This window comes from Clytia hemisphaerica, unplaced genomic scaffold (genome assembly GCF_902728285.1).
Source record: "Clytia hemisphaerica strain Z4C2 unplaced genomic scaffold, Clytia hemisphaerica genome assembly, whole genome shotgun sequence".
Classification (NCBI taxonomy): Eukaryota; Metazoa; Cnidaria; class Hydrozoa; order Leptothecata; family Clytiidae; genus Clytia; species Clytia hemisphaerica.
In genome coordinates this window covers 371,870-399,283 of record NW_027104390.1, presented here as the reverse complement: position 1 = coordinate 399,283, position 27,414 = coordinate 371,870, and the positions used below count along the sequence as shown (strand labels likewise).

The window sequence follows — 27,414 nt, the reverse complement described above, 5'->3', positions numbered from 1 at the left end:
TTCCTTATTTTCAGCATTTTGTGCAACTCTTCCTTAAAAAGGGGTATTTTGTAATGTTTTTACAAAGTTTGTTCCTATAAAAACGTGTATGATCTTTGATAAGGGTGACATTACATCACATGGTCATATTTGGGGCTTTAAGTCCCTCTTCTGAAAATTGTCCGAATTTGAGAAGCTATTGTTATATGATATGTATTCGCAGGCTTTTTGTCAAAGGGACTTTAATTTTACTGCACATCATTAATTTTTTTTTTTTGTTTTCTGTTTTTTAATGGATTTGTTATTTTTTTGTTATTTTGTTTTATAATTTTGTGTCTCTCTTTGTAATAATATTTTGTGAATTTATTTTCTTTTTTGTAATTGGACACACGCACAGTAGATACACTTTGCACGAATCGGCTTGTAAAATACGAATAGACCCGAAAAAACTTGTTACAAAATTCCTTTATCCCTTCTTTATTATTGTACTAGGCCTAAACATAATGCACAATATGGCTTATTATTTTCTTTGCAAATAATGCCTACACGTTTTTTATTAGAACAAACTATATAAGAACATAAGGCTACGTTGGCCAAAATACTAAGAACAAGTTCAGAACATTTTAAGGCTTATTAGACTCAAAGACACTTTATTTCTAAGGAAAATGGTCAAAAATACTCTTGAAATGGTGAAAATAAGAACATTTTAAGAGTATTTTTAAAGTCTATTCACGATAAGTGTGCACTATTTTTTCTTTTACCTATAACTTTTGAAGGAATTCTTCAATCTTCATAAATTTAGTATCGTTGGAGAGATATTTGTGAGTGGAACAATTTAATATCAAACAGTCTTTTAAAAAATTCTAAAAATGAAGATGAAAATGAAGATCTTGTAGAAAGGTGCTATAACCATCATTTTCACTTAAGTGAATCCTTGATCATCGAACGTCATCACTGTGAAAAAATTTCTAAAAAATAATAATTCAGTCAAAAGATATCAAACAAAGTTGTAAGCAGATTGACGTCTAAAAACCCTGTTTTCTGCTGTTTTCTGCTGTTTTTCGGGGTCAATCGCTTATTAACTTTGTATCATAACTTTATATTGAATAAATATTTCAGTGAAATTTCTTCACAGTGATGACCTCCTAAGATCAAAGAATCTCTCCAGTGAAAGTGAAAGTTATAGCACTTTTCTACAAGATCTTCATTTTTTTCTTCTTCATTTTCATCTTCATTTTTAGAATTTTTTTAAAGACTTTTAATTTCAAATTGTTCCACTCACAAATATCTCTCCAACGATACCAAATTTATGAAGATTGAAGAATTCCTTCAAAAGTTATAGGTAAAAGAAAAAAGAGTGCACACTTATCGTGAACAGACTTTAATTAGGCTTGAAACCCAAAAAGTTAAGAACAACCCAAGGCAAAAATTTTGGATGTTCTTATAAAAAAAGTGTCCGTATAACAACTGAATGACGAGATAAAAGTTTTTGAAAAATATTTGAGCTTTTAAGTTTGCGGTAAATATTTATTTATCTTTCTCCTGGAAAGAGAACAGACGATAGTGACCCAGACTTTTTATCTGCAATGAAAAAACCGTTTTTCAGAAGACAATTGTTGTTTCACATAAAAATTAATAAAAATCAACTTTATAAAAAAACTCGATTTCTTTTGTTTAGATAATTTATACGAACGCTTCTGGGAATTACATGTTTTCATGACTTTTGATTGGATAATAAAACATAATAAAAAGGAAATTGATTGGTTGATGTTTGAAAAGATAGGATTTGTATGCCTTTGTCTGTTGTGGGAGCACATGATATTATAATATCGAGATTGAACGAGGGAGGTTGAACATCATTTCTCCAGAGTAACATTTTTAAGAGAAGGACATTATTTTTACTTGGTAAAATTTGTTTCGTTTCTAGATACGACAGTGAAGGTAAGTTACTGAAGAATATCCATTGTAGGTTTTTGGATGAGAGTTTTGTAGAATATTTAGCTAAGTAAGTGACTTCTTTCCATTTCAATATGAAAGGTTGTATTTGTAGTTTTTTTTAGATGAAAGTAGATTTAAAAGTAGATTTTCTTTTTTTTTTGAACGTTTGAAAAATTTGTTGAAAACTTTGAGATGATTTTTATGTTATTAGTTCAGAGACAGAGGGAGTACCTTATCGGCCAAAACTTAGTCGGCCCTAAGTGACTAAATTTTGGCTTGCTGGCTAAAATTAGGGGATGACTATAAATTTGGGCCAAATTAAATTAAGGCCGACAAAGTTTTGGCTGATAAGATACTAGATTTGTGAGTTGACGGGTATGTCCGCGAGCCGAAAATCGAAAATCGACCTTTAGAGGGAAGAAAAATCGACATTTTTGGGACCCAAGATGAGAGTAGACTGGAGTCGTTTATAATGCGTGTAATACTAATAATAATAATAATACGGGATTTAGTTTGTATAAACGACTGGAAGAATCCGGTGTTCCAGCCTTATAGATACAGGGGCTAGCTACGTAGACTGGAGTCGTTTATAATGCATGTAATACTAATAATAAACACAAATAATGATACGGGATTTAGTTTGTATAAACGACTGGAAGAATCCGGTGTTCCAGTCTTATAGATACCGGGCCTAGCTACGCAGAAACTTGCGTAGCGAGAAAACAATTTATTAAGGGCTCTGACCATAGTGAATTTTTCATAATTTCCGTGTTTAAAATGTGTTTTCTGACTGATGTAACCAACAAAACTATGGCATGTTATACATTTTCTATTAGACAAATTATTCCTGAATCTGAAAATTCAAAAATTGCATTGAAAAAGTTTGATGAAGAAGAAAATGAAGACTTTTGCGAGGAAGAGTATTTCAACTTTGAAGAGCTTAGTTTCGGCGAAGAAAAAACATTTTGAAAATTTTTCGCAGTAAATGGTGTATCTTTTACCGAACAATAAAAATTTTTGCGGAAATTTTTTGTAAATGCTTCTTTGTCTCGAAATCTTCAAAATAGTGGTTTTTCATCAATTTTTCATCTGGATTTTGCTTAAAAAAACAGTCATAACTTTTGACACATCTTTTTAGAAAAATTTTCCGCAAAATTTAAAATAGTTCAATTCTTTGCGGACAGTTTGAAAAAAGTTCGAAACAAAAAGGTTAATTACCCATTAAAACTTAGCACTTTTTATAAAAGAAGGTGATGCAACATATTATTAACGTCTTTTTAAAGTTCATAACGTCATTTTTGCAATCAAGTTCTTAATTACTCTTAAGGGATTTGATTAAAAAGCAATATATAAAGGCAATTCTTTGTTAAAAGTGTTAAAGAATCTAAAACATAACTTTTATGTTTCAGATACTAAAATCAATTTTCTGACTATGGTCAGAGCCCTTAAGCAACAACAAACTGTCAAATAAAATCTACTCAAATGAAACATTTTTAACACACAAATCCACACACATTTTATTTTCAAGAATTTTTTTTGAGCAGGAAAACATTTTAATTGCGATATTGACACTTTTTTTATTGTTTGGAGTTAGTGCACAAAGGTTTCTAGACGACTAAATTTACTTTTTTGCTTTATTTCTAATATGTCTGAATTAGTCGTCTAGCTTGCTAGACTACTAGCTACGCAGAAACTTGCGTAGCGAGAAAACAATTTATCAAGCAACAACAAACTCCCAAAACGAAATCAACTCAAATGAAATTTTTAATCAATACACAAATCCACACATATTTTTTTTCTCAAGAATTATTTTGAGCAGGAAAAAATTACAATTGCAATATTGACACTTTTCTTTTGTTTCGAGTTAGTGCACAAAGGTTTCTAGACGACTAAAATTGTTCCATTCATTACTTTTTGCTTTATTTCTACTATGTATAAATTAGTCGTCTAGCTTGCTAGACTAAGATGAGAGAGAAAAAATGCCGTTTTTGGGACACTTAGAGAAACTTTTCTCGAAATTTGTGTCGATTTTCACTCGATTTTTGTCCAAATTTCGGAAAATCACGACCTTTTGACTTTTGACTTTTGACTTTTGACTTTTGACCTTGAGTTGAGAGAGGAAATTTCGATTTTCGTGAATTTTGGACCCTCACAGAGACTCAATTTGCTTTTTCATGGTTTTTGTATCCCTTTGAGAGACTTCCGAGGATGTGAAAAAGCGGCCTTTTTAGCTCGAATAAACCCGGCACCCATTTTGCCTAGGTACACCCTCCCCCGGGGCCCGGATACTTTTTCTCAGCTTCTGTTGAGCTAGTATTTGAAACATCATATGGCCAGATGAAATGTTCCCTGAAAGCATGACCGATTTTGTGGTTTCAAATGAAGGTGATGACCAGGATGATTTTGAGGACGATTATTGGGCGATTATTGTTTTGATGAATCAGATGAAGATGGTGCGAACGATAGCAGCGACGAGAAAAATAATGAATAGAACTTATATTGACCATAAAAACGTTTTACATTAGATTTTTTTTTTTTCAAACAGTTTTAAAATATAAACTCGTTTGTCTTGAACTTGAAACTCAAATTTGAAAATCTAAAAGTAAGACCTTTCAGAACAAAAGGAATCAACCATCCTATAACCCCAAAGATAATTAATTTTTATCAAAACCCTTCAACACGTTTGTTGGTCTTTATAAGTTAAACTTTTCAAAAGCTTGAATAGTTGAACAAAAGCCTCCAAATTATCATGAGAACAGTGTCCATCTAGTTATGGCAAAATTTTAAAGAAGCTCAAAATTTGAGTATTCTGGTCTGTAAAGTATCTCTCAGTACAGACTTTTTCTTTCAAATTTTTCAGAAACTATTTCTAGTTATATATGACCTTGCCTAAAATGGCATTTATACTCTCGTACTCTGTTTTTTGTGATGAAATCCCGCAGATTCGTTGTTCTTATGTTAAGGTTCCTAAAAAATCCAAATAATTAGATGATTTCAAAAATTTCTATGGGGAAAAAAAATTGGCCATCTTTTCGAAAAATCATAAAAAAAAGCAAAAATTTGAATATTCCGGTCTGTAAATTATGACTGACTGAGTTAAAATTTCTGAAATTTTGCATGAATCATTTCTAGTTATATAGCTACATGTTTGCAAAGTTAAAAACAAATCGAATGAATAGTTTTTGAGATATGACGTATTTTCGTGACCAACCCCAGGCTAGAAAAATCGTAAATTTTGTGCTACCGACCCCTGAAAGACCCCCCGTAAACCTGAAAGCCACCGATTTAGCCCGTAAACCATCTGGTTTCATAAATACTATATATTAGAGCACCCAAAAATCAAATATGACACATTTTCTACCAAAAGGTGTCGCGACGGCGAGTCATTGCCTGGTCTAAAGGTTAAAACTTGGTTTTTATTACAATTTTAAAGTTTTAATTTTTGGGGTCTGGAATAAGCTTTGCACAATGACTACAGCGAGGACCGTTAATACGTATTCTGATAAATTGGCAAAGAACTCAGGGGATTGGGGTCAACTTCAGGGGTATATCAGCTTTATTTCTTTACCGCTCTTCTCTTGTATTTTGGCTTGAAACATTCTTGTGTCCAAATGATAAGCATTTTATTCCTTTGAAAATTCTACTTTGGCAGAAGCTCACCACTGTGCATTATGGTCACTTTAGGACCCTTCTTTTATTTCTACCCCTGACATATTACGTAACATAGCTTTGCATAAGGTTCCACTTCCACTGTCTAAGATTCCACTAGTTATTATTAATAAGAAAAAGTGAAGCACAGCCCTGTGTCAGACGTTGGGACCCCAGCCCCACTGGAAAATTTAGTAAAAATTCATCACTGGATATTTTAACAGAATTCCCATCCCAATTGGGATTTCAATAGGTGTTTTATCCCTACTGGGTTATAAAGTTCCACCGGGGCTGTGAAACAGGGGTGATGGAACTAGTGCTAATGAAAGATCAAAGTCTACAATGTTATCCGAAATAACCCTGACGCTCATAAAGATAAAAGATTAAAGACATTCAGTTAAAATGTTCAAAATGGCTTCTTAAAAGTTGCTGAGGTGATGTTAGATTATTTTGAAATAAAAGCTCAGTTGTTGATCTCAGATTAATTACGTCTGAAAATTAATTTATTGATGACCTTTCATTGAATTACGTTGATCTCAGATAACTACTGTCATCAAACTGTCTACGTTGTCTGTTTACTTCTTGGAAATTTGCCATAGACTAGTGGTTAGAGATATTGTATAATATTGAAAATAGTTAAACGAATTAATTAGGGAGAAGGTGAATCATGTCTGCTGTTCTTGTCATTGCTAACGTTGTCTCTTTGAGCAGACTGTAACCCAAAAACGATAGTTGTTAGAACGGTTATCGAATTTGATTTTCGAAAGATCTAAATGTCATCGTAAATTAAGTTTTGAATTTTATTTTCTCCATAGTTTGGTATACGATTTTGTCGGTGAAAATATTGAAGGGTCTTCAGGCTGTCTCCACAACGATTGTCTGCTGGCTTTCAAACCGTCACGTGATCATTCTTCGAACCCAGTCTCCGTAATGTTCTCCTTGTGACGTAAAGGAAAATGTGTAAGTATAAAAATCTTAATTTAAAGGTTTTCTTTTTAAATAATTTTGCTAACTCATCAATTTAGATTTACAAGCTTTTTCGTAATGAATTGACACAGATGTGGAGCAAGCTTGGTCAGGAAAAGGAAAAGAAAAACAATTGACCCTGTCTCAAACTCATTAAAGAGTGAATTCTTAACTTTTTTCTTTATTGCCAGAGATTAGATTTTACATTTGGCTTGAATCAAGATAAATTTGGAATTATTGTTCCGTCTTTTCCGTGAATCTTTTTCCATGAGATGAATGATACCCACATTGTACTTGTATTGTTTCAAGCAGTTAGCACCCCCTGTCTCATCTTTGTTAGCAATGAAGCAGCTAAATACCGATGGTATTCGGTGGGAGTGGAAAGGTGCCTGTTTCGGCGGCTGGATTAAATGTTTAATTTCAATACATCTTTATCACACCCCTGTCTCAGAACTTCGGTGGAAATTTTTTCCTCAGTGGGGATAATCTTTTTTAATAAAATCTAAATGGGGATAGAAATTCTATTGTTCCAAAGTTGAAAAATCTAGTAGGGTTGTTTTGGAGTGTAATTTTTAAACATGGAATTTTCGAGGTGAGGATGAAATCAAAGTCAATTTCCCAGTCGGGCTGAAATTCAAGGGCATTTTCCAACAGTGAGCTGGGGTCCCGAAGGGTCTGCGACACAGGGGCGTTTTATCCAACCTTTAATTGTAGAATTTTCAAATGTAATGACTACATCTCTTCCATGCCGTTTTTAATTACTCAACTCGTAATTTGTACTAGTAATCGTATGGTTTGGAGTGCAATTAACGATTAATCACGAGTAACAAAGGAGAAAATAGTAATTTGCACGAGTCCGAAGGACGAGTGCAAATTACGGTATTTTCTCCTTTGTTACGAGTGATTAATCGTTAATTGCACGACAAAACATACGATTCCGAGGTAATCGTCAGTAAATAATCATTAGTAAATCATAGTTTTTTCAGAAAAAGGGAACATTTTTGACATTCGAATTCTTTGTTTTCAATTAAAAGAAGCTATTGTAACATAAAATTTCTTTGTTCTTTTTTATATTGAAGAAAAAAATGTCTTTGTTTTTTATTATATAGTAAAAAAAAGTCTCTGACACAGGACTTGGGAGAGAAAAGAATAAGGGGACAAAAGTGTCCCCCCGCCGAAGAGTGCAAAAAGTGGTAATAGTGCAATTAACGATTAATTGCACTCCTCTAAACCAATCAGATTCGAGTAATTTTGCACGACTGACGATTACATGAAGTAATTGGTTTCACATACAAAATACATACACACACATACATATTATGCGGGACTAGAATATAATTTTTGTAGAATTATGATCTTCAATGTTAAGTTGCATTTCTTTAAATGAGAAACTACGGGTTCTCAACACAATATTGTAGCTATCATTTCTTGCATCTTTATCGTTCATAGATAAACAGAAGCGAGAGAAGTTTAAACGGCGAACGGTGGTAGATGAGATAAAAGCAATTCTTCAACAGTATCCTGACGATGGCCAAATCTTTAAAGTAAGATATAAGTATTTAAAGAAAGTTCTAGGTATCATAGTAATTATTCATAAAGAAAATTGTAGGTGTCATAGATTTTGGCCGTTTTATGGTTACACGAGAAAAAAGGACAACTAGATTATTGCAAACTTCCATTGCTTTCAGGGAGCGTGTTAAAAGTTCACGAGTTTACATAAACCCGGGTAAATGCTTTAACCAAACAAAATTTTTGTTTTTATTGTCACATGGGTATTTTTTTTCAGTCATAGTAAAGGCTCATTAGGGGGTCATTAGATAATGCTCTGCCTTCCTCTAATCATTGCTACACGTTTTTTTATAAAAACATACAGATGTTCTTAACTTTGTGAGTTTTAAGCCTAAAAATGTTCTTAACATGTTCTTATTTTGACCATTTTGTGACAATTTTCCCAAGAAGTAGGGTGTTTTTGAGTCCACAAAGCCTTAAAATGTTCTTGAGATTTTGGTCAGCGAAGCCCTATGTTTTTACATAGTTTGTTCTTATAAAAAAACGTGTAATTTATCAATCAATCATTCGTCCACAATAACTTCATAGGAGATCATACAGAATGCTGAGGACGCAAGAGCGAGCGAAATAGTCTTCGTTTTTGACAAGAACGTCGACCAAGATGCAGATCTTCATTTCTCAGAAGAAAAGCTGCGCAGATATCAGGTAATTACTCTTTCTAAATAAGCCATCGATTAAAATAAAAAAAGAAAGGAAATGAAATCATATGAAAGCCATTATTGGTATAGTAAAGATTTCGGGATTACTACTAAGTTTGAGTGTTGATGTTTTCTTTAATGATTTTTGTTTTCAGACGTATTTTAGTTCCTCACTAATGGACGCTGGAGTATCAAGAATTTCTCATAAACATTGCTTATGTTTAGTTTTGCAAATGGGCTTCCTTGCAAATTCTTCTCCTTGCCGAGTCCTAAAGTGGCCTGTCTTGAAATACACGCTTTTTTTATAAGAATGGTGTTTTTTTCATTTCATCATGAATATTCTTGACTTTTTGGCGAAAATCATCCAAAAATATTCTTACGGTATTCTTAGGTTAAGATCGAAATTGGCAATCTACAGGTTAAAATGCATTAAAATGGCATTCTTAGGTTCAGTTGCTAAATTCCATGATGGTGATATTCTTACCATACTCTTAATTTTTTGGCCATTTTCATCATGGACATTCTTATAAAGTGTATTTTTATTAAAGTTTTTCTTTATTGTATTTTTTTTTAGATTCCATCTTTATATGCTTACAACAACGCGTCCTTTACACCAGCGGATTGGGATGGTGTCATCTCATTAGGAATAAGTGGAAAGACCAAGCAAGCATTGAAAGTTGGACGCTTTGGGCTTGGGTTTAAATCAGTTTTTCATTTGACAGGTGAAGAAGTTTATTTCCCATTCACTCTTGCACTCTTTTTTTTTCTTTTGTAAGGACACTGAGACTTGATGAGCTTGAGCTTTTAAATATACTTCACTTATTTGTCACAAAGTAATAGATTGATGACAATTTCGAAAAACAAACAAAAATTGTTTTATTACAAGTTAACGACGAGCCAAATCAAATAAGAGCTTGCGAAAACTTCAAGTTGTCCCAAAGCTGGGAAAATTCATTACTCTAATTTTGTTTTGAAAATTGAATCAATGAGACAGGGATGTAGAACATAAGTTGTTTTCACGGACATTTTTGAAGTATTATTCCTGTTATTTTGTCACACAGACTTGCCATGCGTTGCCAGTGATTCTACATTCGCTTATCTCGATCCCATGAAAGAGACGTTTAAAGAAGAAGTCGAAGTTTTGGATTTTGATGAACCAACCGACTCCGATGCTGATTTCCACGATTTCAAATCCTTCCAAAGATTGGGTGAAAAATTTTGGAGAAACGAGAATGGAGTTGAAGGTGAGATTCTATAGGAGAGATTACAATTTACTGTTGTTATTTTGAAAAATAAGAATTAGATATTCCAGAGAGAAAGATGTTACGCATTCAAAGTTAATAAGTACAAAAAAATCCTTTCCCCATGTTGATACGAAGTAATTGAGATCGTGTGAAAAAAGATTTCATTACGAGCCTTCTCTCAATTATCGTGTTGCTTTGAAGTTCATCTAGCAATGCTTTTGTTACCCGGACTGGTAACTTGGAAATTTTTTCGTAGCCAAAGCTCTAATCAACGGGGATAGAAAAAAAATACCAACCAAGATTATGTAGGGGTTCCATTGCTTTCAGCGTACCAATAAAATTAGTTTTAAAATTAAAATTCGATTTTTGTGGACTGTTCATCAAGTGGGTATGGTCCCACTGACTCAGTGGCACAGATTCTTTATAATGTGCGGCCTTTTTCAAATTTACATTTCATTAGGTACATTGTTCCGTTTGCCGCTTCGCTTGAAAGCTTCCAATCTTTCATCAGTGATCTATGACGAAGAGCGAATCAACGCATTACTTGAGAGATTCAAAGAAGAAGCACACACCACAATGATCTTCCTCAAACACGTCAAAAGCATCAAAATCTACACTATTGAAAATGGTTCGACAGTCATGAAGGAAGTTTACTCAGCTAAATTGACAGAGCATAGCCAAGAATATCAATCTCTCAAAGTTGATTTTGTGGAGCAAATCAACCGTTTGGTAGACGAGGAACAAGATTTTGCGACCATCAAACAATTACGTCATTTTCTTGAAATCGAAGTGGAGAGTTTGGACGAAGATGAAGAAGAAGAAGAACAAATTTACGAATACGCTGTTTGTGAAAGATATGGGTACGAAGGAACGAATGAAGATTTCATCTCTCTGATGTATGATGAAGAATTATCGTATGTACCATTGGTTGCCATTGCTTACCCTATCAATCAAGACTTGGACGAAGGAGGTCACGTGTTTTGCACGCTACCGTTACCGCTTCATTGCCGAAAAATGACTGGCATGCCAGGTGAGTAAGAGTAGTAAGGGATGTTGAGAGGGGACGCTACTGCCATGGACATAAAGACGGGGAACTGGATTCATGATTCCACAATTAGAAGCGAAATATAAAAAGCCTTGTGATGTGCAACCAAATCAAAATAAAACATAACACATTTTTTTTTTTGAAACGATATTTCGGCCTCAAGTTGTGATGAATTAGAAAATATACCACCTACTTACACTTAACTCGCAGTGCCGTAGGAAGCGTTTCCATATTGGGGGGGGGGGCTGAAGTTTAGTGACGCCGCGAGGGCCAACAATGGTTTGGCCCGAGGGGAAAAATTTTGAAAATTTGAGCTCTAGATTGCTTGAAAATGCACTCAATTGTGACAATTATGACAAATTAAACAAGAAAAACTTTGCATTTTGCAAAATAACCATTTTTGAAAAAATTATTGGGGGGGCATAGCCCCCCTTGCCCCCCCAGTTGCTACGGCACTGACTCGAAATAACAAAATGTCACACGCCTCTCAATTTAATACAAATTAATTAACTCGAAGTCTCATTGCCGTTAGAGTCACAGAGACCTTTCCGTAACAACTTTATATCAATTTTTCAATTTTTTTTCATTTTCTTTTAGTTCATGTCAATGGGTTCTTCGCACTTGGCCAAGATCGGAAAGATTTGAAATGGAAATCACTTTCTACCCAAGGAAGCAGCAACGACAAAACTGTCAATTGGAATGTTTATCTACTAACAGAGCTAATTCCAATCGTCTACAGTGATTTGTTTGATTTCTTGAAAACACTCGAAATCGAGATTGATGTTTTATACAAAGCATGGCCAGATCAAAACGAGATCGATTCAAAATGGCGTCCTATTCTCGACTTATTCCATGCTTTGATGAGAGAGAAAGATTTTATATACGTTGGTTTCCAAGATACGTGGTATAAAACACAAAACGTTCGGTTTATCAAGACAGATGAAATGACAGGGGATGAACTTTCAGCGGTTGAAGAATTGTTGGTTTCGACGAATATTCCGTTTGCTATTGCACCACAAGCGATCACTGATCGTCTGCCGTGTCATTGGATCAATTCTTATGAAGTAAATCGTTTGATCATTGGATATTCCATCTTTATAAGGTAATTAATAGACCTTTTCATAAATTACGTCACGAACATCACTTGCCTCGTTTTGAAATTATTGCCATGGTGATTAACTCCCAGCGGATTTTACTAAAACTACCTCCTATTCATAAAAGAATCGTTTAATGTCTCAAGGGACACAATCACCATGGTAATTGTTTAAATGCGAGGCAAGCGATGTTCGTGACGTAATTTATGAAGAAGTGTTATTAAGGTAGTTAATGTTATTAAGAGGTAATAAATTTGAGGATTTTCTAATTTCTCACTTTCCCAACAGAGGCAATAATGATATACATTCTTTCAAATGCGGATTATCGAGACCTACAGCCTTTTCTGCTGTGATAGGCAGGCATATTACATCCCTGTCTCAGTGGCCTGACGGAGATTGAGAACTAATCGGCGCTTAAATAAAGCCACCGACACAGATAATCTTGACACAGTTTCTCCAAGGAACGAACAATTCAACTTTCACATTTTCACTTTTTATTTGCAATAAAAAGCATGACATGTTATGGAGTTAAAAAATCTTACAAATAAATTCTGACTTAGTCAAAATTTTTTTTTTTTCTTTTTTCTACCGATGCTTCCATCACCAGGGCTAATTTGACCCTATCACCGATATCTCTGTGTTACATTGACCGCTAGAATGATTTCCAAGGCAGATTTAAAGGCTGTTGTAAATCGTAACTTTAAAGATTTTGTATGAGCTGCAACGCTGTAGTTGTCCTATGAATGAAATTGTTAAAAATTGTTTAATTATATTTTACCATCTTATCATAGGTTACCTATGGGAACACGATGCAACATTCTTTCTTATTCAGTGAAAAATGAGGACGATCTTAAACTTTTGATCAATCAAAAAATCTTCCCTATTTCTAATGGTAATCGTCAGCCGTGCAAAATTATTCGAATCTGATTGGTTTAGAGGAGTGCAATTAATCGTTAATTGCACTATTACCACTTTTTGCACTCTTCGGCGAGGGGACACTTTTGTCCCCTTATTCTTTTCTCTCCCAAGTCCTGTGTCAGAGACTTTTTTTTACTATATAATAAAAATCGAAGACATTTTTTTTCTTCAATATAAAAAAGAACAAAGAAATTTTACGTTACAATAGCTTGTTTTAATTGAAAACAAAGAAAAATTACACTGCAATGTTTTCTTTTTAAACAAAAGAAAAAAAGGAGGTTTTCGAATGTTTACTGACGATTACCTCGGAATCGTATGTTTTGTCGTTCAATTAACGATTAATCACTCGTAACAAAGGAGAAAATACCGTAATTTGCACTCGTCCTTCGGACTCGTGCAAATTACTATTTTCTCCTTTGTTACTCGTGATTAATCGTTAATTGCACTCCAAACCATACGATTACTAGTACTAATATAATTGATCTATTATAATTCCTTTGAGAGTCCCTAGAAACCAGAATGCATTGCATTTATCTAAATCCTATATCGTCTACTATCGATCGATTGAATTAATTTACTTGTCCGTCTTTATTGTTTTTAGAGTATTTCAATATGACAGTCCTGGATCATTCAAACAAGGTCGTTGCAGCCATTAAAGATTTGATCCCTCAACGCTGGAAGAATCAACGAGACAAATTATCTTTGTCAGAAGTCTCCCAGACATGGCTCAGTAATGTCATCCAATATCGAAAGTCTAAAAATCTATCTTATTCCTCCCTAGGAGGTCTACCTTTGATAAAGATTTGGAATTTGAATTCCAAGTATCTTTGGAAAGTTGGTGCTAATCCCAAGCCATTGGTCGCCTCCTACCAAGACAATACCATTTCTAAAGATTTGAAATCATTGTTGGAGAAAACTGGTGTCTTCTTTGTAGCTGATGATGATGCAGAATTGAGATATCTGGTTGCAGAGGGAATGGTCAATGTTTCCAACACATCAAATATCATTGCGGCGATGTCATCAAACCAAAGTTTGGTGATCCGCAATTATCCACCTGGCAATGAGGCACTTAACACTGAAATACAACAAATGATCAACAACTACCATTACGGAATACCCGATTTCTTTCGAGATCTACCTATGTTTAGAACAACAAGTGGACGTACTGTCAGTTGCAGGAATGGATATTTTGTGTATGCCAATGACATCCCCAGAGAATGGAATGAAAGATACGGCAATGTCATCTCCAGAAACAATATTGATGATCGTCTGATCCAAAAGTTGACTGGAAACACGTGGACTTATGAACAAGTCTGTAAGAAGCTATTCACCCAAAACCTCAATCAAAATGACCTTCTATCATTATCCAAGGCAGTTCTTCAAAGGCTCCAATATTCATCATCTTCAGCTCTACAAACATTGGCAATACAGTATGTGAGAATCAAGAACGACAATGGTGTGGTTTGTCGACCAAGTGATTTGTTCGAAAAAAGCAGAACTGCAGAATATATCTTCCTTGGTGAGAAAGGAAGATTCCCAAGTACAGAATATTCCAATCGAATCTTGCTGAAGATTGGTTTGAAAAGAGCGGAGAGTGTATCATATCAGGAAATCCAAACATCAATCCAATACATTCAATCGAACAACATGGAAAGATCAAACATTATCACCAAAGTAAATGCAATCTTGGCTGCCATCAAGAATGGAGGATTGCAGTATCACAATTTCAACAATTTTAGATGGATTCCAGCTGCTTCAGAATCTCCAAGAGGATATCCTCAATGCATGTCCTGGAAAGGTGCAAACAACACAAGCCAATTTACATCACACGCTCCCACTCAAATCTACCTTCAAACTCATCAATATGCGATTGGTTCAGTTCATTATGTGGTCCATCCAGAAGTTTCTGCAAATTTCCAATCCTGTTTCGGAAATACACCGCATATTACCAAGGTTTTGTTTCAAGATGTGTTAGCGAATCTTAAGAACCTTGATTATGCATTTAACATCGACGAAAAAGCAACCTTTCAAAACATGGTGATGAAAATTTATCAGTACCTCGCCGTCAACTTCAGCGCACAACTAATTCAATGGATTCAAATAAGAAAGGAATTTAGCATCTGGCATGGCTCTGGATTTGTACCAATAGGAAAGATCTTCCTGTCCAAAGACAAAGAACAAGTGTCAGATGTTTCTCCATACTTCTTTCAACCACCGAATGATGTGCTTTCGATCCTTGGGAATGTATTGAGCTACATGGATTGCCAGAAGAGCGCTTTCAATATATATGTCAATACACTGAAAGCCATCGCTGCCAAATACGCCAAAACAAACACAAAGAAAAAATGCAACGTCGTCAAGGATACAAACCTGGCTTTATCCCTTGTCAAAGAAATCGCAAATCGATTTAGTACTGAGGCAAATGAGAATCGAGCAGATATCTTCGTTCCTTTAGATTCTGAATCACTGAAGCTTGCGCCTCTTGAAACATGCCATTACTTGGACTTTAGCAGTGACACAAGATTCTCTATATCCTCCAATATCTTGAACAGGCATCTTGGTACCTCCGTTGCCCGACAACTCAATGTCCCCAACCTGGCTAGTAAAGTACTTCAAGGAAACCAAGAAAGTATCTTCGAACCCTGGGGGCAAAAACAGGAACCGTTGACGAAGAATTTGAAAAGAATTTTGGATGATTATCAAGACGGACTGGCGATTATTAAAGAGCTTGTTCAAAATGCAGACGACGCCGGTGCAAGCGAAGTATCGATTCTCTACGATAGACGAACTAATGACAATCTGAAGACACACCTCATTTCGCCTGCTATGAAAGATTGGCAAGGACCAGCACTGTGGGTCCACAACGACAAGATGTTTACAGAGGAAGATTTCATAAATATTACAAGATTGAACGCCGGTACAAAAAAATCGGAAGCTACAAAGATAGGAAAATTCGGTCTTGGTTTTAATGCTGTGTACCATCTGACCGATGTGCCGAGTATCATGAGTGGCAAAAGTTTGATCTTTTTTGACCCTCATTTGAAATATCTTGGAGATGCTGTGCGAAGCCGTGAACCTGGTATTCGCATCTCATTAGATAAGAATGCTGATCTAAAAATCTATGGAGACCAATTTGCTGTTTACGAGAAGATATTCGGTGCTCAAGTCGATTTAAATTCAAACTCACCAAGCCAAGAATACAAAGGAAGTTTGTTCCGATTTCCACTGCGAAATGCAAACTGCACACGGACCAGCGAAATCAACCCTTTACATTACAGTGACCAAGAGATGAGGACGTTGTTGAATAAAGTTAAAGATTCTCTACAAACACTCATCCTATTCACACAAAACGTTTCAAGCTTTTCTGTTTACGAGCTCAACGATCAAGCCAAGTCTCCAACAGAAATGAAGCTTTTATTTTCAACTTCAAAATCTAAAGATCATGGCATCAGGGATATGGTCCAGTACGCTAATAAAGAACTCGAAAGACGTGATTATCAATGGTATGGGTTCAACCAGAACCAAGTCACTACACCCATCAAATTAATGGTAAAGAAAGACACAAAGGAGACTACACACCAATGGGTCGTCCAATCGCGTAACGGTGGTGCAGATACGTACACTTTCGCTATGAGCCATCCCAATGAAGGTTATCTACCCTATTGTAGTGTTGCAGTTTGTCTTGGTAACAAGAATGACGTCATCCAACAAAAAGGTCATTTGTTTTGTTTTCTTCCTCTTCCAATCAAGAATGGCCTACCCAGTCACGTAAATGCAGCCTTCGAACTTTCAAGCAATCGATTAAGTTTGAAAGCACACAACGAGGATGAGAAGATTTACCACACAGCTCAGAATTGGAATGATCTGATCGCAAAGGACGCTGGGAACGCATACTACTCCTTGTTGTTACACCTTGTCAACAAAGTGGGAATATCTGGTCAAGATTTTTATAATTTATTTCCTGGTAAAGATCGCCTGGAGATTCAGAATTTCACAAAGATTATTTTGACCACTTTCTTGCAGAACTGTTTTGGACAAAACGACGCTGTCTTCCCCTTTTCTGATGATTCATCTGATGAAGACAACACCTGGATGCAATGGAAGAATCTGAACTTTCCCGGATCCTCCATCCCCGAGCAAATCCAATCAATTTCTTTAAACTTCCTTAACTGGCAATCCAAGAAAAACCAACGACAAAACCGAGCCGTAAGATTGCCACCATGGTTTAAGAATTTGATTCAAAAGCTTGGATTCGATGACCAAATAAAGTCAAAGGAGGTTTCATTCCAACAATTATTGCAACTTTTCAGTGAGAATGTCGAAGATCGTGGGTTACCGAAAGAAATAAGAGAAGGCATCATCAACTACCTTTTGTCGAAATCCATTCTTCACAGGACATCTATGATTGGAAAGAGATGTATTCCAACCAAACCAAATGGTCGATTGAGAAGAACCAACCAGTTGATTCAAGAAGGGTCAGATGTTTCTATCTTGTATGACGTCACAGATGAACGGTTCCCAGACCTCAAAGATAATGACGTCATCAAGTATCTTCAGACTCATGGAATGGAAGCTGGAGGTTTGTCTTGGACAAAGATCCTTGATAGAGCACAAACTGTCGAGCAAAGCGCAAACAAAGAAAGAGGATCAGCTCTTTTGAGAATCATATCTAAGAAACTGGAACGCAAGGATTTCCCAGCAACTCAATCTGACGTTGAAGCGTGCAATCAACTGAAGGGCACAAAATTTTTACCGGTTATGAAAAAACCAAAGAAATGTCTTTTCAACAAATGGCACGGATCCACAGCCAAAGTCAGTTCTCCTAAAGAGATTTACCCTCATTCATTCTCAAACACGCTTTCATGCTCAAATTACATTTGCAGTGAAAAGATGGATGATTCGGTTGTCAAATTGTTTCAAATCAAAGTCACGCCTAGACAAGAAGATCTTGCCACACAGCTCAATGAATTTCTACCAAAATTTAAAACAACAGACTTTAAGTACAGAGATGCTCTCAAAGAGATAACGATCCTTTATAGTGAAGCAGAAGTAAAGGAAGAAACCAGGCTCTTTCTCTCTCAAGCAAAATTCATCATGGCTGACAATGGACAATTATACAGCGCTGACACCATGTTTCTACAAGTTGACCATATCATCACTGGAAAACTTCATTCCATACACGGCTCCTACAAAGATATGAAAGAAAGCGAAAGGGTCCAAGAGCTCTTCTTCAACGTTGGAGTGAAACCTAAAGCAACGGCAACCGATTATGCTACTGCTCTCAAAGGCCTTTGGGAGGAATACAACAACAATAGATTGACGAAGTTTCACATCGATGAAATTTATCATTTGTTACCAGTTCTTGCCGACTTTGAAGAAAAGCATTTGTTCATTGATGACTTGTACCTACCAGATCAACAAAACATTCTTCGAAAGACGAGTGAGCTTTGTTACAATGACGTCACCTGGCTTCCAAATGATCCTGACGTCCATTATTCGAACTCCGAAATTTCTCACCAGCACGCTATCCAGTTGAAAATCAAGTCTCGAAGGAGTGATTATATTTTAAGAGGGAAACACATTGACGACACACCTTGGATCGATGACTCGCAGGTCACAACAGAATCATTTGGTCAATATGATAATCTCACTGCCAGGATTAAAAGACTTATCGAAAATTATTCGGACCCATTTGACATTTTAAAGGAAACCATACAGAACGCTGACGATGCGGAATCGAACGAGATTGAGTTTATTCTGGATAAGCGCTCACACGGGACTGAAAAAGTCATTTCCGAGAAATGGGAACATCTTCAAGGTCCTGGTCTCCTGATTGTCAACGACGGAAAGTTTACTACAGAAGACTTACAAGGGATTCAGAAATTGGGAGTTGGCAGTCATAAGAATGACCCCTTAAAAACAGGGAAATATGGAGTTGGCTTCAACACTGTCTACAGTTTGACTGATTGCCCTATCTTGTTGACCAAAGTTGACGGAACGGAAGATCGGATGTGTATGTTTGATCCACATCGAAAGTATGCTGAAGGCGCAACTGACAAAAGACCTGGCTGTTCATTTCCAGATGCAAGAACGTTTCTGGATCCTTACGATGATGTCAAAAGTGCTTTCCTTTTTAATGAGGAGGATAAGGAAACAAAAACTATCCTGAGGCTACCATTCAGAATGGGAGATACTGCCAAGGATTCTGAAATCTCCACAACATCAGTCAGTATCAAAACGATTGAGAAAACAATGAAGGGTTTTTTGGAACATGCCGACGAATTCCTCCTTTTTCTAAATAACATCAAAACAATCAAAATCCGGATTGTAAATGGCGAAGGAGAGAAAGACGAGCTGTTTAGTGTACACAGTAAACTTTACGATACACTTCCAAGCACAGTTGACAGTTTCAAGGTATCTGCAAAGGGCTTCGCAGATCGTTTCGGAGACATCTACAGCATGATTGATTCAGAGATGCAGTTACACCGTAAGCACTGTATCCGACATTTAAAGGATGATAAAGTACAGCATGCAACCCACTGGGATGTTTTTGAGCAAGTTGGATTCTCAAGTTTTGATGACCTTCCTGACAGTGTGAAAGATACACTTGAAAGTCAAACACATCATTTAGTACCAAAAGGAGGAATTGCAAAATTGTCCTCAAAAGACGATTGTGTTGAATGTGACAGGGAGAAATGCAGCAAGAATACGAGTTACACCAAATTGAAATCTCTTTTCTGTACACTCCCCATCAATCTAGAGACTGGTATCTCGGGAATCATCAATGGAAATTTCTTCTTAGACTCGGATAACCGTAGGGCACTTTATAATGGAGAAGATAAAAACAAAGAGTGGAATCAATCTATCTTAAATCATTGCGTCCTACCTTGTTTTATTTCGCATCTTGAGTTTGTTAAAAAACACATCGAAGGGAAGTTTAATCTTCAAAAGGTAGAACGAAAACCTGACCCTAAGTCACAACAAAACGAACAACCAGACGATATTTTCCTTGAAAAATGTTTAAGAAGAATTTCCATTAACAACTTTTTGTCCCTGTTTCCATCAACTGAAGAGAGTACTGATAAATACTTCAAAATTTTCACCAAAGCCTTTTATATGAGAATCACAGATAAAGGAAATCGACTGTTACCTGTTCATCGACCTGGCGATGTTAAGTTCTGGTCACCCCGAGAATTTCTCTTGTTCGAAGGGAAAGATAGTTCATGTAACCTACTCAATGTGATGAAAATGGCTAACCTGAAAGTCGATGTCCTCCCTGATCCCATAATCAAGGATTTTTCAGAAAGTGGCAATAAGCATGATTATTCATTGACAACCGCTACACCAACAGTCGTTCGAGAATTACTGAACCGGGAAAATAGATTGGTTTTCTTTAAAGATGGTATGGAACACTCAAAATCTTCGTTAAAAACAGTCGAAAATATCAACACACTTCTCAGCTTTTGTTTGAAGAAAGAGAATGACAAACGTCACAGCAATCCGAAAAATTCCAAAATGGATTCCGATACACCACCTAAAGCTGACGAAAAAGCTCCATCGATTGATCTTACTGGTCTGCCCCTTTGTCTTCTGCAGGATAGGACACTCAAGTCCTTTAACTCTAAACCCGCATTTCTTACAAAATATTCTACACTTTTCAACGAGGAAAAATCACGATTCATGCATAAATCCAGCTTTTCCACACTGAGTCAAGAACACATCGAGCACTCATGTTTCAAGGAATTCGATCTTCATCAATTCAAGGATATGTTACAAAATTCTACCTTCAACGATCTTTTGAAAGATTCAAAGATTGGAGATAAAGACTGTAAGGTAAACGAGTTCAAGGCTTGGATAAAGAATTGTTGGGAGCTAATCGAATCTTGTTTTCACGAAGAGAAGAGAAAACAAAAAGAAGAAGAAAAGAAAAGAAAGAGGGAGCAAAAAGATGAATCAGAGGAAGGCAAAGACAAGACGAAGGAAGTTAAAGTCGACTATCTCGAGAATCAGTTAGACATCATCAAAGATGTACCATTGCTTTTGGTGAAAAAAGGAACAAAAGAATCTCTTCTACCAATTGAAAACCGTAAAAAGATTCTTGGTCCAGATCATAACAATAACAAAATCTATGACTTCATAACCAAAGCTTGTGGAGGATTTGAAGTTGTTACATGTTACAAACAAACAAAGCAAGATCAAGATACATATTGTCATCAGATTTATTCTCGAACAATGCTTGGACGAATGTTTGGCAAAGCCGACAAGTTTAATGATGTTGTAGCAGCTTTGAAATATGCACTATCGTCGTCTCCTGGACAGGAACTACCAGTTGAGCTGACAATAGATTTCTTGAGTCGCCTCTCTCTGATGGATGGTATTGAGAATAAAATTCCCAGGGATGGAAAAGCATCTTTGTGTTCATTACCATTATTTCAGCACCATGATGGAAAGCTGGTTGAAGCTAGTGGAAATGTTTGTATTCTTCCTAAACTCGTCCCAAAGTCTGCATTAAGCGTTATCGAGAGCAAGTTCACAATCACTGTTCTTGAAAATATCCCAACCCTTGAGAAGCTTTATACTGGTTTGGGATTTGAAACGAAGGGTGATGAACAATTCTATATGAAATATGTGATTCCAAGTTTAACAAAGTTTACTGATGCACAAATTCAAGAGTATTTGTACCCTTATCGTGATGTGGTAAAGGTGAGAACACACGTGCTGGACAGATTGAAAGGAATTCCTTTTGTCAGCACAAATGAATCAAGTTGTACCCGCAAGGATTGCAGTAAATTATTTCATCCAGACAATGAGCTGTTTAAGTTAATGGAACCTGCTGGTAACTTTCCAAACAAGGGAATGTACTCAATGAGTAATTTTGGTGACTTTGAAAGAGACCGATGGTTGGATTTTTTTCTGAGTTTGGGTATGTGTCAATGTATTGAAAGCGGCGACCACTTCTTGAAATATGCAAGAATGCTTGAGGATGAAGATAATGAGGAAAAAGTCAAGAAAGTCTCCCAGATGTTATGCAAGATTCTGCTGGAGAATTTATTGAGCAAAGACGAAAACGTCAAAAAATGGTCCTTGGATTCCAACTTCTTATGTAAATTGAAGGACATCCGTTTCATTGCACCTCACACTGGAAACAAGAAATTTGAAAATATGTTCCCAAGTAAAAATTCCTCAACAAAGCGTATTGCATTCAATGGATCTGTGACATCGAATTCTTTTGAGCTGTTATGGACATCAAAGCACGTTCTACCAACGTACGCGGTCAACTATGGGAACAAAAGTATGTCATTAGATGTGATGAGTGAACTTGGGATTTCAAATAAAGATACTGTTCAAATGGAATTTGTGAAGCAAAATTTGACGACCATCTTGACTTCACAAGATTATCTCGAGGCTACGGGCTCCAGCAGTTGTTTTTCAGTGAAGGCAGAACACAGGGATTTTTACAACAAGGCTTTGACGGAGGTTTACGAGTTCTGCTTGAAGCATCCAGAGAATATAGAAAGTCTGATAGATGTTTCTTTCATATTGGTCAATCAATCCAAAATGCTAGAACAACCCAGGAGATGCATCCAACAAGTTATAGGGACGATTAATCCCTTTTTGAATGAAGTTCATATAGCTCATGGGAAATACTTTTCTGTGTTTCAATCTCTTGGATGTTCAGAAAACGCAAAGTTCTCGCACTACGTTGATGTTCTGTCACAAATCAAACAAGTTGAGGAGAATCAAGGGAAAGGTTTCTTGGATGAAAAATTAGTTTTCCGTGCAACTCGTGCTGTTACCTATATGTCACGGGTTTTGTTCGATGACGTGTCTACGAAATGGAAACAAGATCTTTATCTTCCAACATTCAAATTTTCTGACTTGAAAATACGGATGGTTATTTCCAATGAATGTTTGATCTTGGATGACGCATCTTTAGAAGAGAGGTTGAAGTTGTTCGATCAACCTATTCTTCGTTCGAGTTCTTTGGAAGGAATCAGTGTTGAAAAAGACGTAAATGACAAGCTTTTAAAGTATCTTCCCAGTTCCACAAAGCCAAAGACTTTCAGAGCAAGTGTCGAAGAAGTACTTTGTGAAACATGTATTCCTGCTCAAATCGACAAAAAGCATGGGGCGAGGATTTGGAAACAACGAATGAAAAATCCAGCTTTTATCAACGGCTTTAAACGATTGCTCAGTCATGAAGAGATCAAAGAAGAACAAAATTACGAGAAGATTCTCAAATCTGTCCAAATTGCTGTAATGGAAAACCTTCAAACCGAATTAAGATTCGAAGGAGTCAAAATAGAAGGTAGCAAAATTGCGAAAAATGTGTTCACACATCTGACAGATGAACAGTTAGTCATATATTTCGATAAAGAGTATAGTAGTGAACAAGTCGTATCGGCGTCAATTTCAAATGCTATTTCGGAGCTATTCGGAGATATCCTGAAAACCCGGCAGACAATCACTTGCTTTACAAAGCTTCTGGAGATGAAACCTGACCAAATCCCAGGCTTTCTGGACAGCCAGAAAATTGTAAATCTTGGAGATCATTCTACGTTCAGAAGAGCTGGAAAACCACCTCCACTTGGCAAACCGATTCCCCAAGAGCATCATGGTATTCTGAATTTTGATGTTTCCTTCATTATTGAGGTGGGCGACTATGTAACTTACGATGAAAACGATGAAGGAGAAGATTATGTTTATGCCAAGATTGTTTCTATGAATAAAGATGGTTCTGTCAAGATTCAACTGGTGAATGACGAAGATGTCGATGAAGAAGACGGCGAAGGTTCCAGGGATGTTCCGAGGTCCACTCTTTACAAGTTCGAGAATAAGTATACGAAAGGAACAGAGGCTGAAGTGGAGAATACACAAGAGGATTCATCACAATCTCAAGAAATCGCTCAGTTTGGTGACGATGGAGAAAATGGAAATGCAAGGAAGAGACAGAGAACTGAGAAACCGAAAACCAGAGAAGAGACAAGATCTTTTGAAGAAATACGTGACGATATTAAGAAGATTATACATGATTTAAAATCAAAAGATGAAGACGAACAAAAACGTGTTTTGAGGCGTTTATATCTTCAATGGCACCCTGATAAACATCCCAACAAAGATTTGGCAACTGAAGTTTTCAAGTTCTTGATGAATGAGAAGAAAAGATTGGATTCAGATTTTAGTGAACATTTTGAAAGATGGAATGAACAAGCCTCACACAACAGATCTTCAAGACAGTCCTATGAAAGAGATTTCGATGATTTCTTCAGACACTTTGGACAACAACGTAGCGGATCTTCACGTTCAAGAAATAGCGGATCTTCACGTTCAAGAAATGACTACACTGGAAATGGATTTCATTATGATAATGTGCCACCAAGATTTACCAGAGAGAATCCACAACCAGCAGAGGCAAGAAGATGGTTCAAACAAGCACAACATGATTTCAATCAAGCGTCCGAAATGAGAGCATGTCCGGAATGGATTTGTTATGTATCACATCAGGTGAGATGATTTTTATTACTTTTTCTTTAAAATGTCATTTGATTGGTTGCTTTCGAAATTCACACTTTCAACCGTTCCATATTTGATTTAGCACGAGTTTATGTATTTGACACTTTTGAGGATGATGGAGTGAATGAAGTAGTTTGAAGTAACCCGCAGTTATGCTCTGAAAAATCGAGGACAGTAAAAGTTCTGAACAAACTTTTGAATTTGTAGAGACGACCGCTGTATAAAACTCAGTGGAGGCGACTCCTTATGCAAACCACACATTAGCTTTCATAATAACGAAAGTTACGTAACTTAGTCAGTTTGAAAAATCTGAACCGATATCCATAGCCTTATTTCGAAGACCTGAACACATTGAATAAATCTACCTGAAACCCTTCGCAGTGAGAAGATTACTCTGACGACAGAATGAAACCAATAATTTGAAAGTCACCTCTAGATTTTGATCTGTTTAAACAACAGATCTTTAGATTTTAACTTAACAAAAACAAGGTATTTTCCATCCTGATTTGTACTAGCTCTTTTCACTGGCTGAAAAACTTTCATATCGTCATTTCACTGAGAAAGGGATGTCTTTAAGAACACATAAATTTTTCCAAATTTGATCTCATGTCCCAAGTTGATTTTAAATGAAATTTGTCAGAAAGGCAATCTTGTTCATTAGTAAATCTAGGTAAATAAACCAACCCCGAAATGAGATTTTAATATTTTATATTACAGGTCGCAGAGAAGGCTTTAAAAGCTGCCATTTTCTCCAAAGACTACCAAGGAGCACTTTACAATGAACACAATCTTTGTAATCTCATCAGAGAGTTCCAACATGCAGACCAAGAGCTGAGGAACGACCTCCAAGAATTACAAACACTGGTTGTGGATGAGGACGAGCCGAGGTACCCACGTTGGAGCATGAAAATCCCACATGAGAAGTTCAATCAACAAAAAGCGGACAGGGCATTGGTACTGGCTCAACGTATTGTGGATAACATTCGGACGAATTTTGAAGTTGAATAATGTGAGCACAAAGACAATTTGTTGATTTTGAAGGTAAGGGTTTGTAATGAAATATTCTATGAGCTATCTTGGGGTACTACTCATGCCAATCTGGCATTTTTGAGAATGACCCTGGATCGTGGATGGGATTAAATTCTTTGAATGTTTTTATTTTTACCAAAAAAGGATCCTACTCCTTTTCTTTTTGAGACTTTCTTTTAGAAAAAAAAGGTTGTTGTCAAACTTTCCCGACTAATATGAGGTATAAAATATTCGTTTTGATAAAAAATAAAGTTGAAATATCTTTCAAGGTTAAGGTCAATGACTCCTTTATTTTTTCATTGGTCAATTTGTTGACGTCATCATAAAAGTTGTCAATTTTTTTAGGCAATGAAGACCGAATGTTTTGATAATGTGTAATCATCGATAACGTCGTATGGGAATTAAAGAAATTTTTTAATGTCATTCATTCATCTCATTTATAGTTTAATTCTTTGTAGTTCTGTTTTATATATTTACTAGGACTAGGATTCCTGAGTACTCTAAATTTGAATGTTTTTATTTCTTTGATAGCAAGAAACTTTCAAGACCTTGGCTTTAAAGTGAATTTTAAACAAAAATAGGAAACAAAAAAGGTTAATTTAATAAGTCATAAAAAGTATCTCTAGATTCAAGTCCTCTTCCGTTTTTTTTTCAGGCACATATTTGATTATAAAAGCTTCTTTCTAAACTGAGAGCTGAAATATGACAAGTAATTATTTGGATGACCCTCGATCCCAGGGCTAACATCATCGACGGTTTTATTTGAATGTTATTTTCAGTTCCTTCCCTGGTCTCGTCTCTTGAAAAAGTTTGATTAATCTCGAAATGAAAAAAATCGAAATAAAAATTTTCCAATGTTAATCTCGTTATCAATCAAAAGAGGAGTCTAGGTATTAACGAGGTTGTTAAGGGATTTATGATTTTATTTTGTAGTTATTATATAGTTTTTTTCTTTATCTTTAGCACTATAAACTTTAAGGTATTATTTTTTGATAATCACGCAGCAATGAAAACTTAATTCTTAATTAAAAGTGCATCGTCATTCATTCGATATCCGATTTAAATATCAAAAGGTTTTGATAATGGAAAAGATTATAGAGGTGAAATTCTAACTAAAGCACAGTTATCTTAAGTATAATAAGCTATTCTTATTACGGAACGCATGCAATTAAACTTCAGATCTAAAGCAAGTTAGATAGGTAGAATGAGAGCAGAATGCGAGGCTTGAGCAATAAATCGCATCCAGTGGAGCTTTTGGTGAAAGGAGCGTTAACATAAGTTAATGTGGCTGTTTCATATATTCACGACTAGGATTCCTGAGTACTCTAAATTTGAATATTTTTATTTTTTTTGTTACGAAATTAATGTTGTCACGAGTACAGGGTGACAGAGAAAATACGAGAAACAATGAACAACGGAAACGGAAACCAGCAAAACTTCAGGATTACACGAAACTTGATAAGAGATTATGAACCTCTCATTGAGGACATACAGAATCTACCTCAGGTAAGACAACAAGCTGGCGATGGTGGAATTCATTATCATTACCATGAAAACAATATCAACGTTTATGTGAACACGCCGATGTATGGTGCCATTCAAGGAGAGGAAGAACGAGAACGAGAACGAGAACGAGAACGAGAACGAGAACGAGAACGAGAACGAGAACGAGAACGAGAACGAGAACTAGAGGAACGAAGGCAAAAACTGGAAGAAAGAGCTCTATTACTTCAACAAGAAGATCTATTACTTCAACGAGAAAGAGATCTTTTACTTCAACGAGAAAGAGATTGCTGTGAGGGATATTTGACCTGTTTCTCATATGGTACGTA

The 27,414-nt window shown here is 36.0% G+C and overlaps 1 protein-coding gene across 1 annotated transcript; it reads left to right on the top strand.

Moving 5' to 3' along the window:
- Nucleotides 1-6,434: 6,434 nt before the first annotated feature.
- On the top strand, nt 6,435-26,016 carry LOC136819801 (sacsin-like). Its single transcript, XM_067076042.1, has 11 exons — nt 6,435-6,525; nt 7,981-8,075; nt 8,629-8,745; nt 9,313-9,460; nt 9,800-9,982; nt 10,443-11,012; nt 11,625-12,129; nt 12,913-13,013; nt 13,641-24,544; nt 25,271-25,594; nt 25,928-26,016. The coding sequence occupies exons 1-10, from the start codon at nt 6,522-6,524 to the stop codon at nt 25,559-25,561; spliced, it is 12,918 nt and encodes a 4,305-aa protein (XP_066932143.1). The 5' UTR covers nt 6,435-6,521; the 3' UTR covers nt 25,562-25,594; nt 25,928-26,016.
- Nucleotides 26,017-27,414: the final 1,398 nt, after the last annotated feature.

What these genes read in the sequence shown, in the direction of transcription:
- LOC136819801 (XM_067076042.1), top strand. An exon ending in ACGATGGCCAAATCTTTAAA is followed by an intron (nt 8,076 to 8,628) that starts GTAAGATATAAG and finishes ATAACTTCATAG; the next exon opens with GAGATCATACAGAATGCTGA. An exon ending in ATCAGTTTTTCATTTGACAG is followed by an intron (nt 9,461 to 9,799) that starts GTGAAGAAGTTT and finishes TTTGTCACACAG; the next exon opens with ACTTGCCATGCGTTGCCAGT.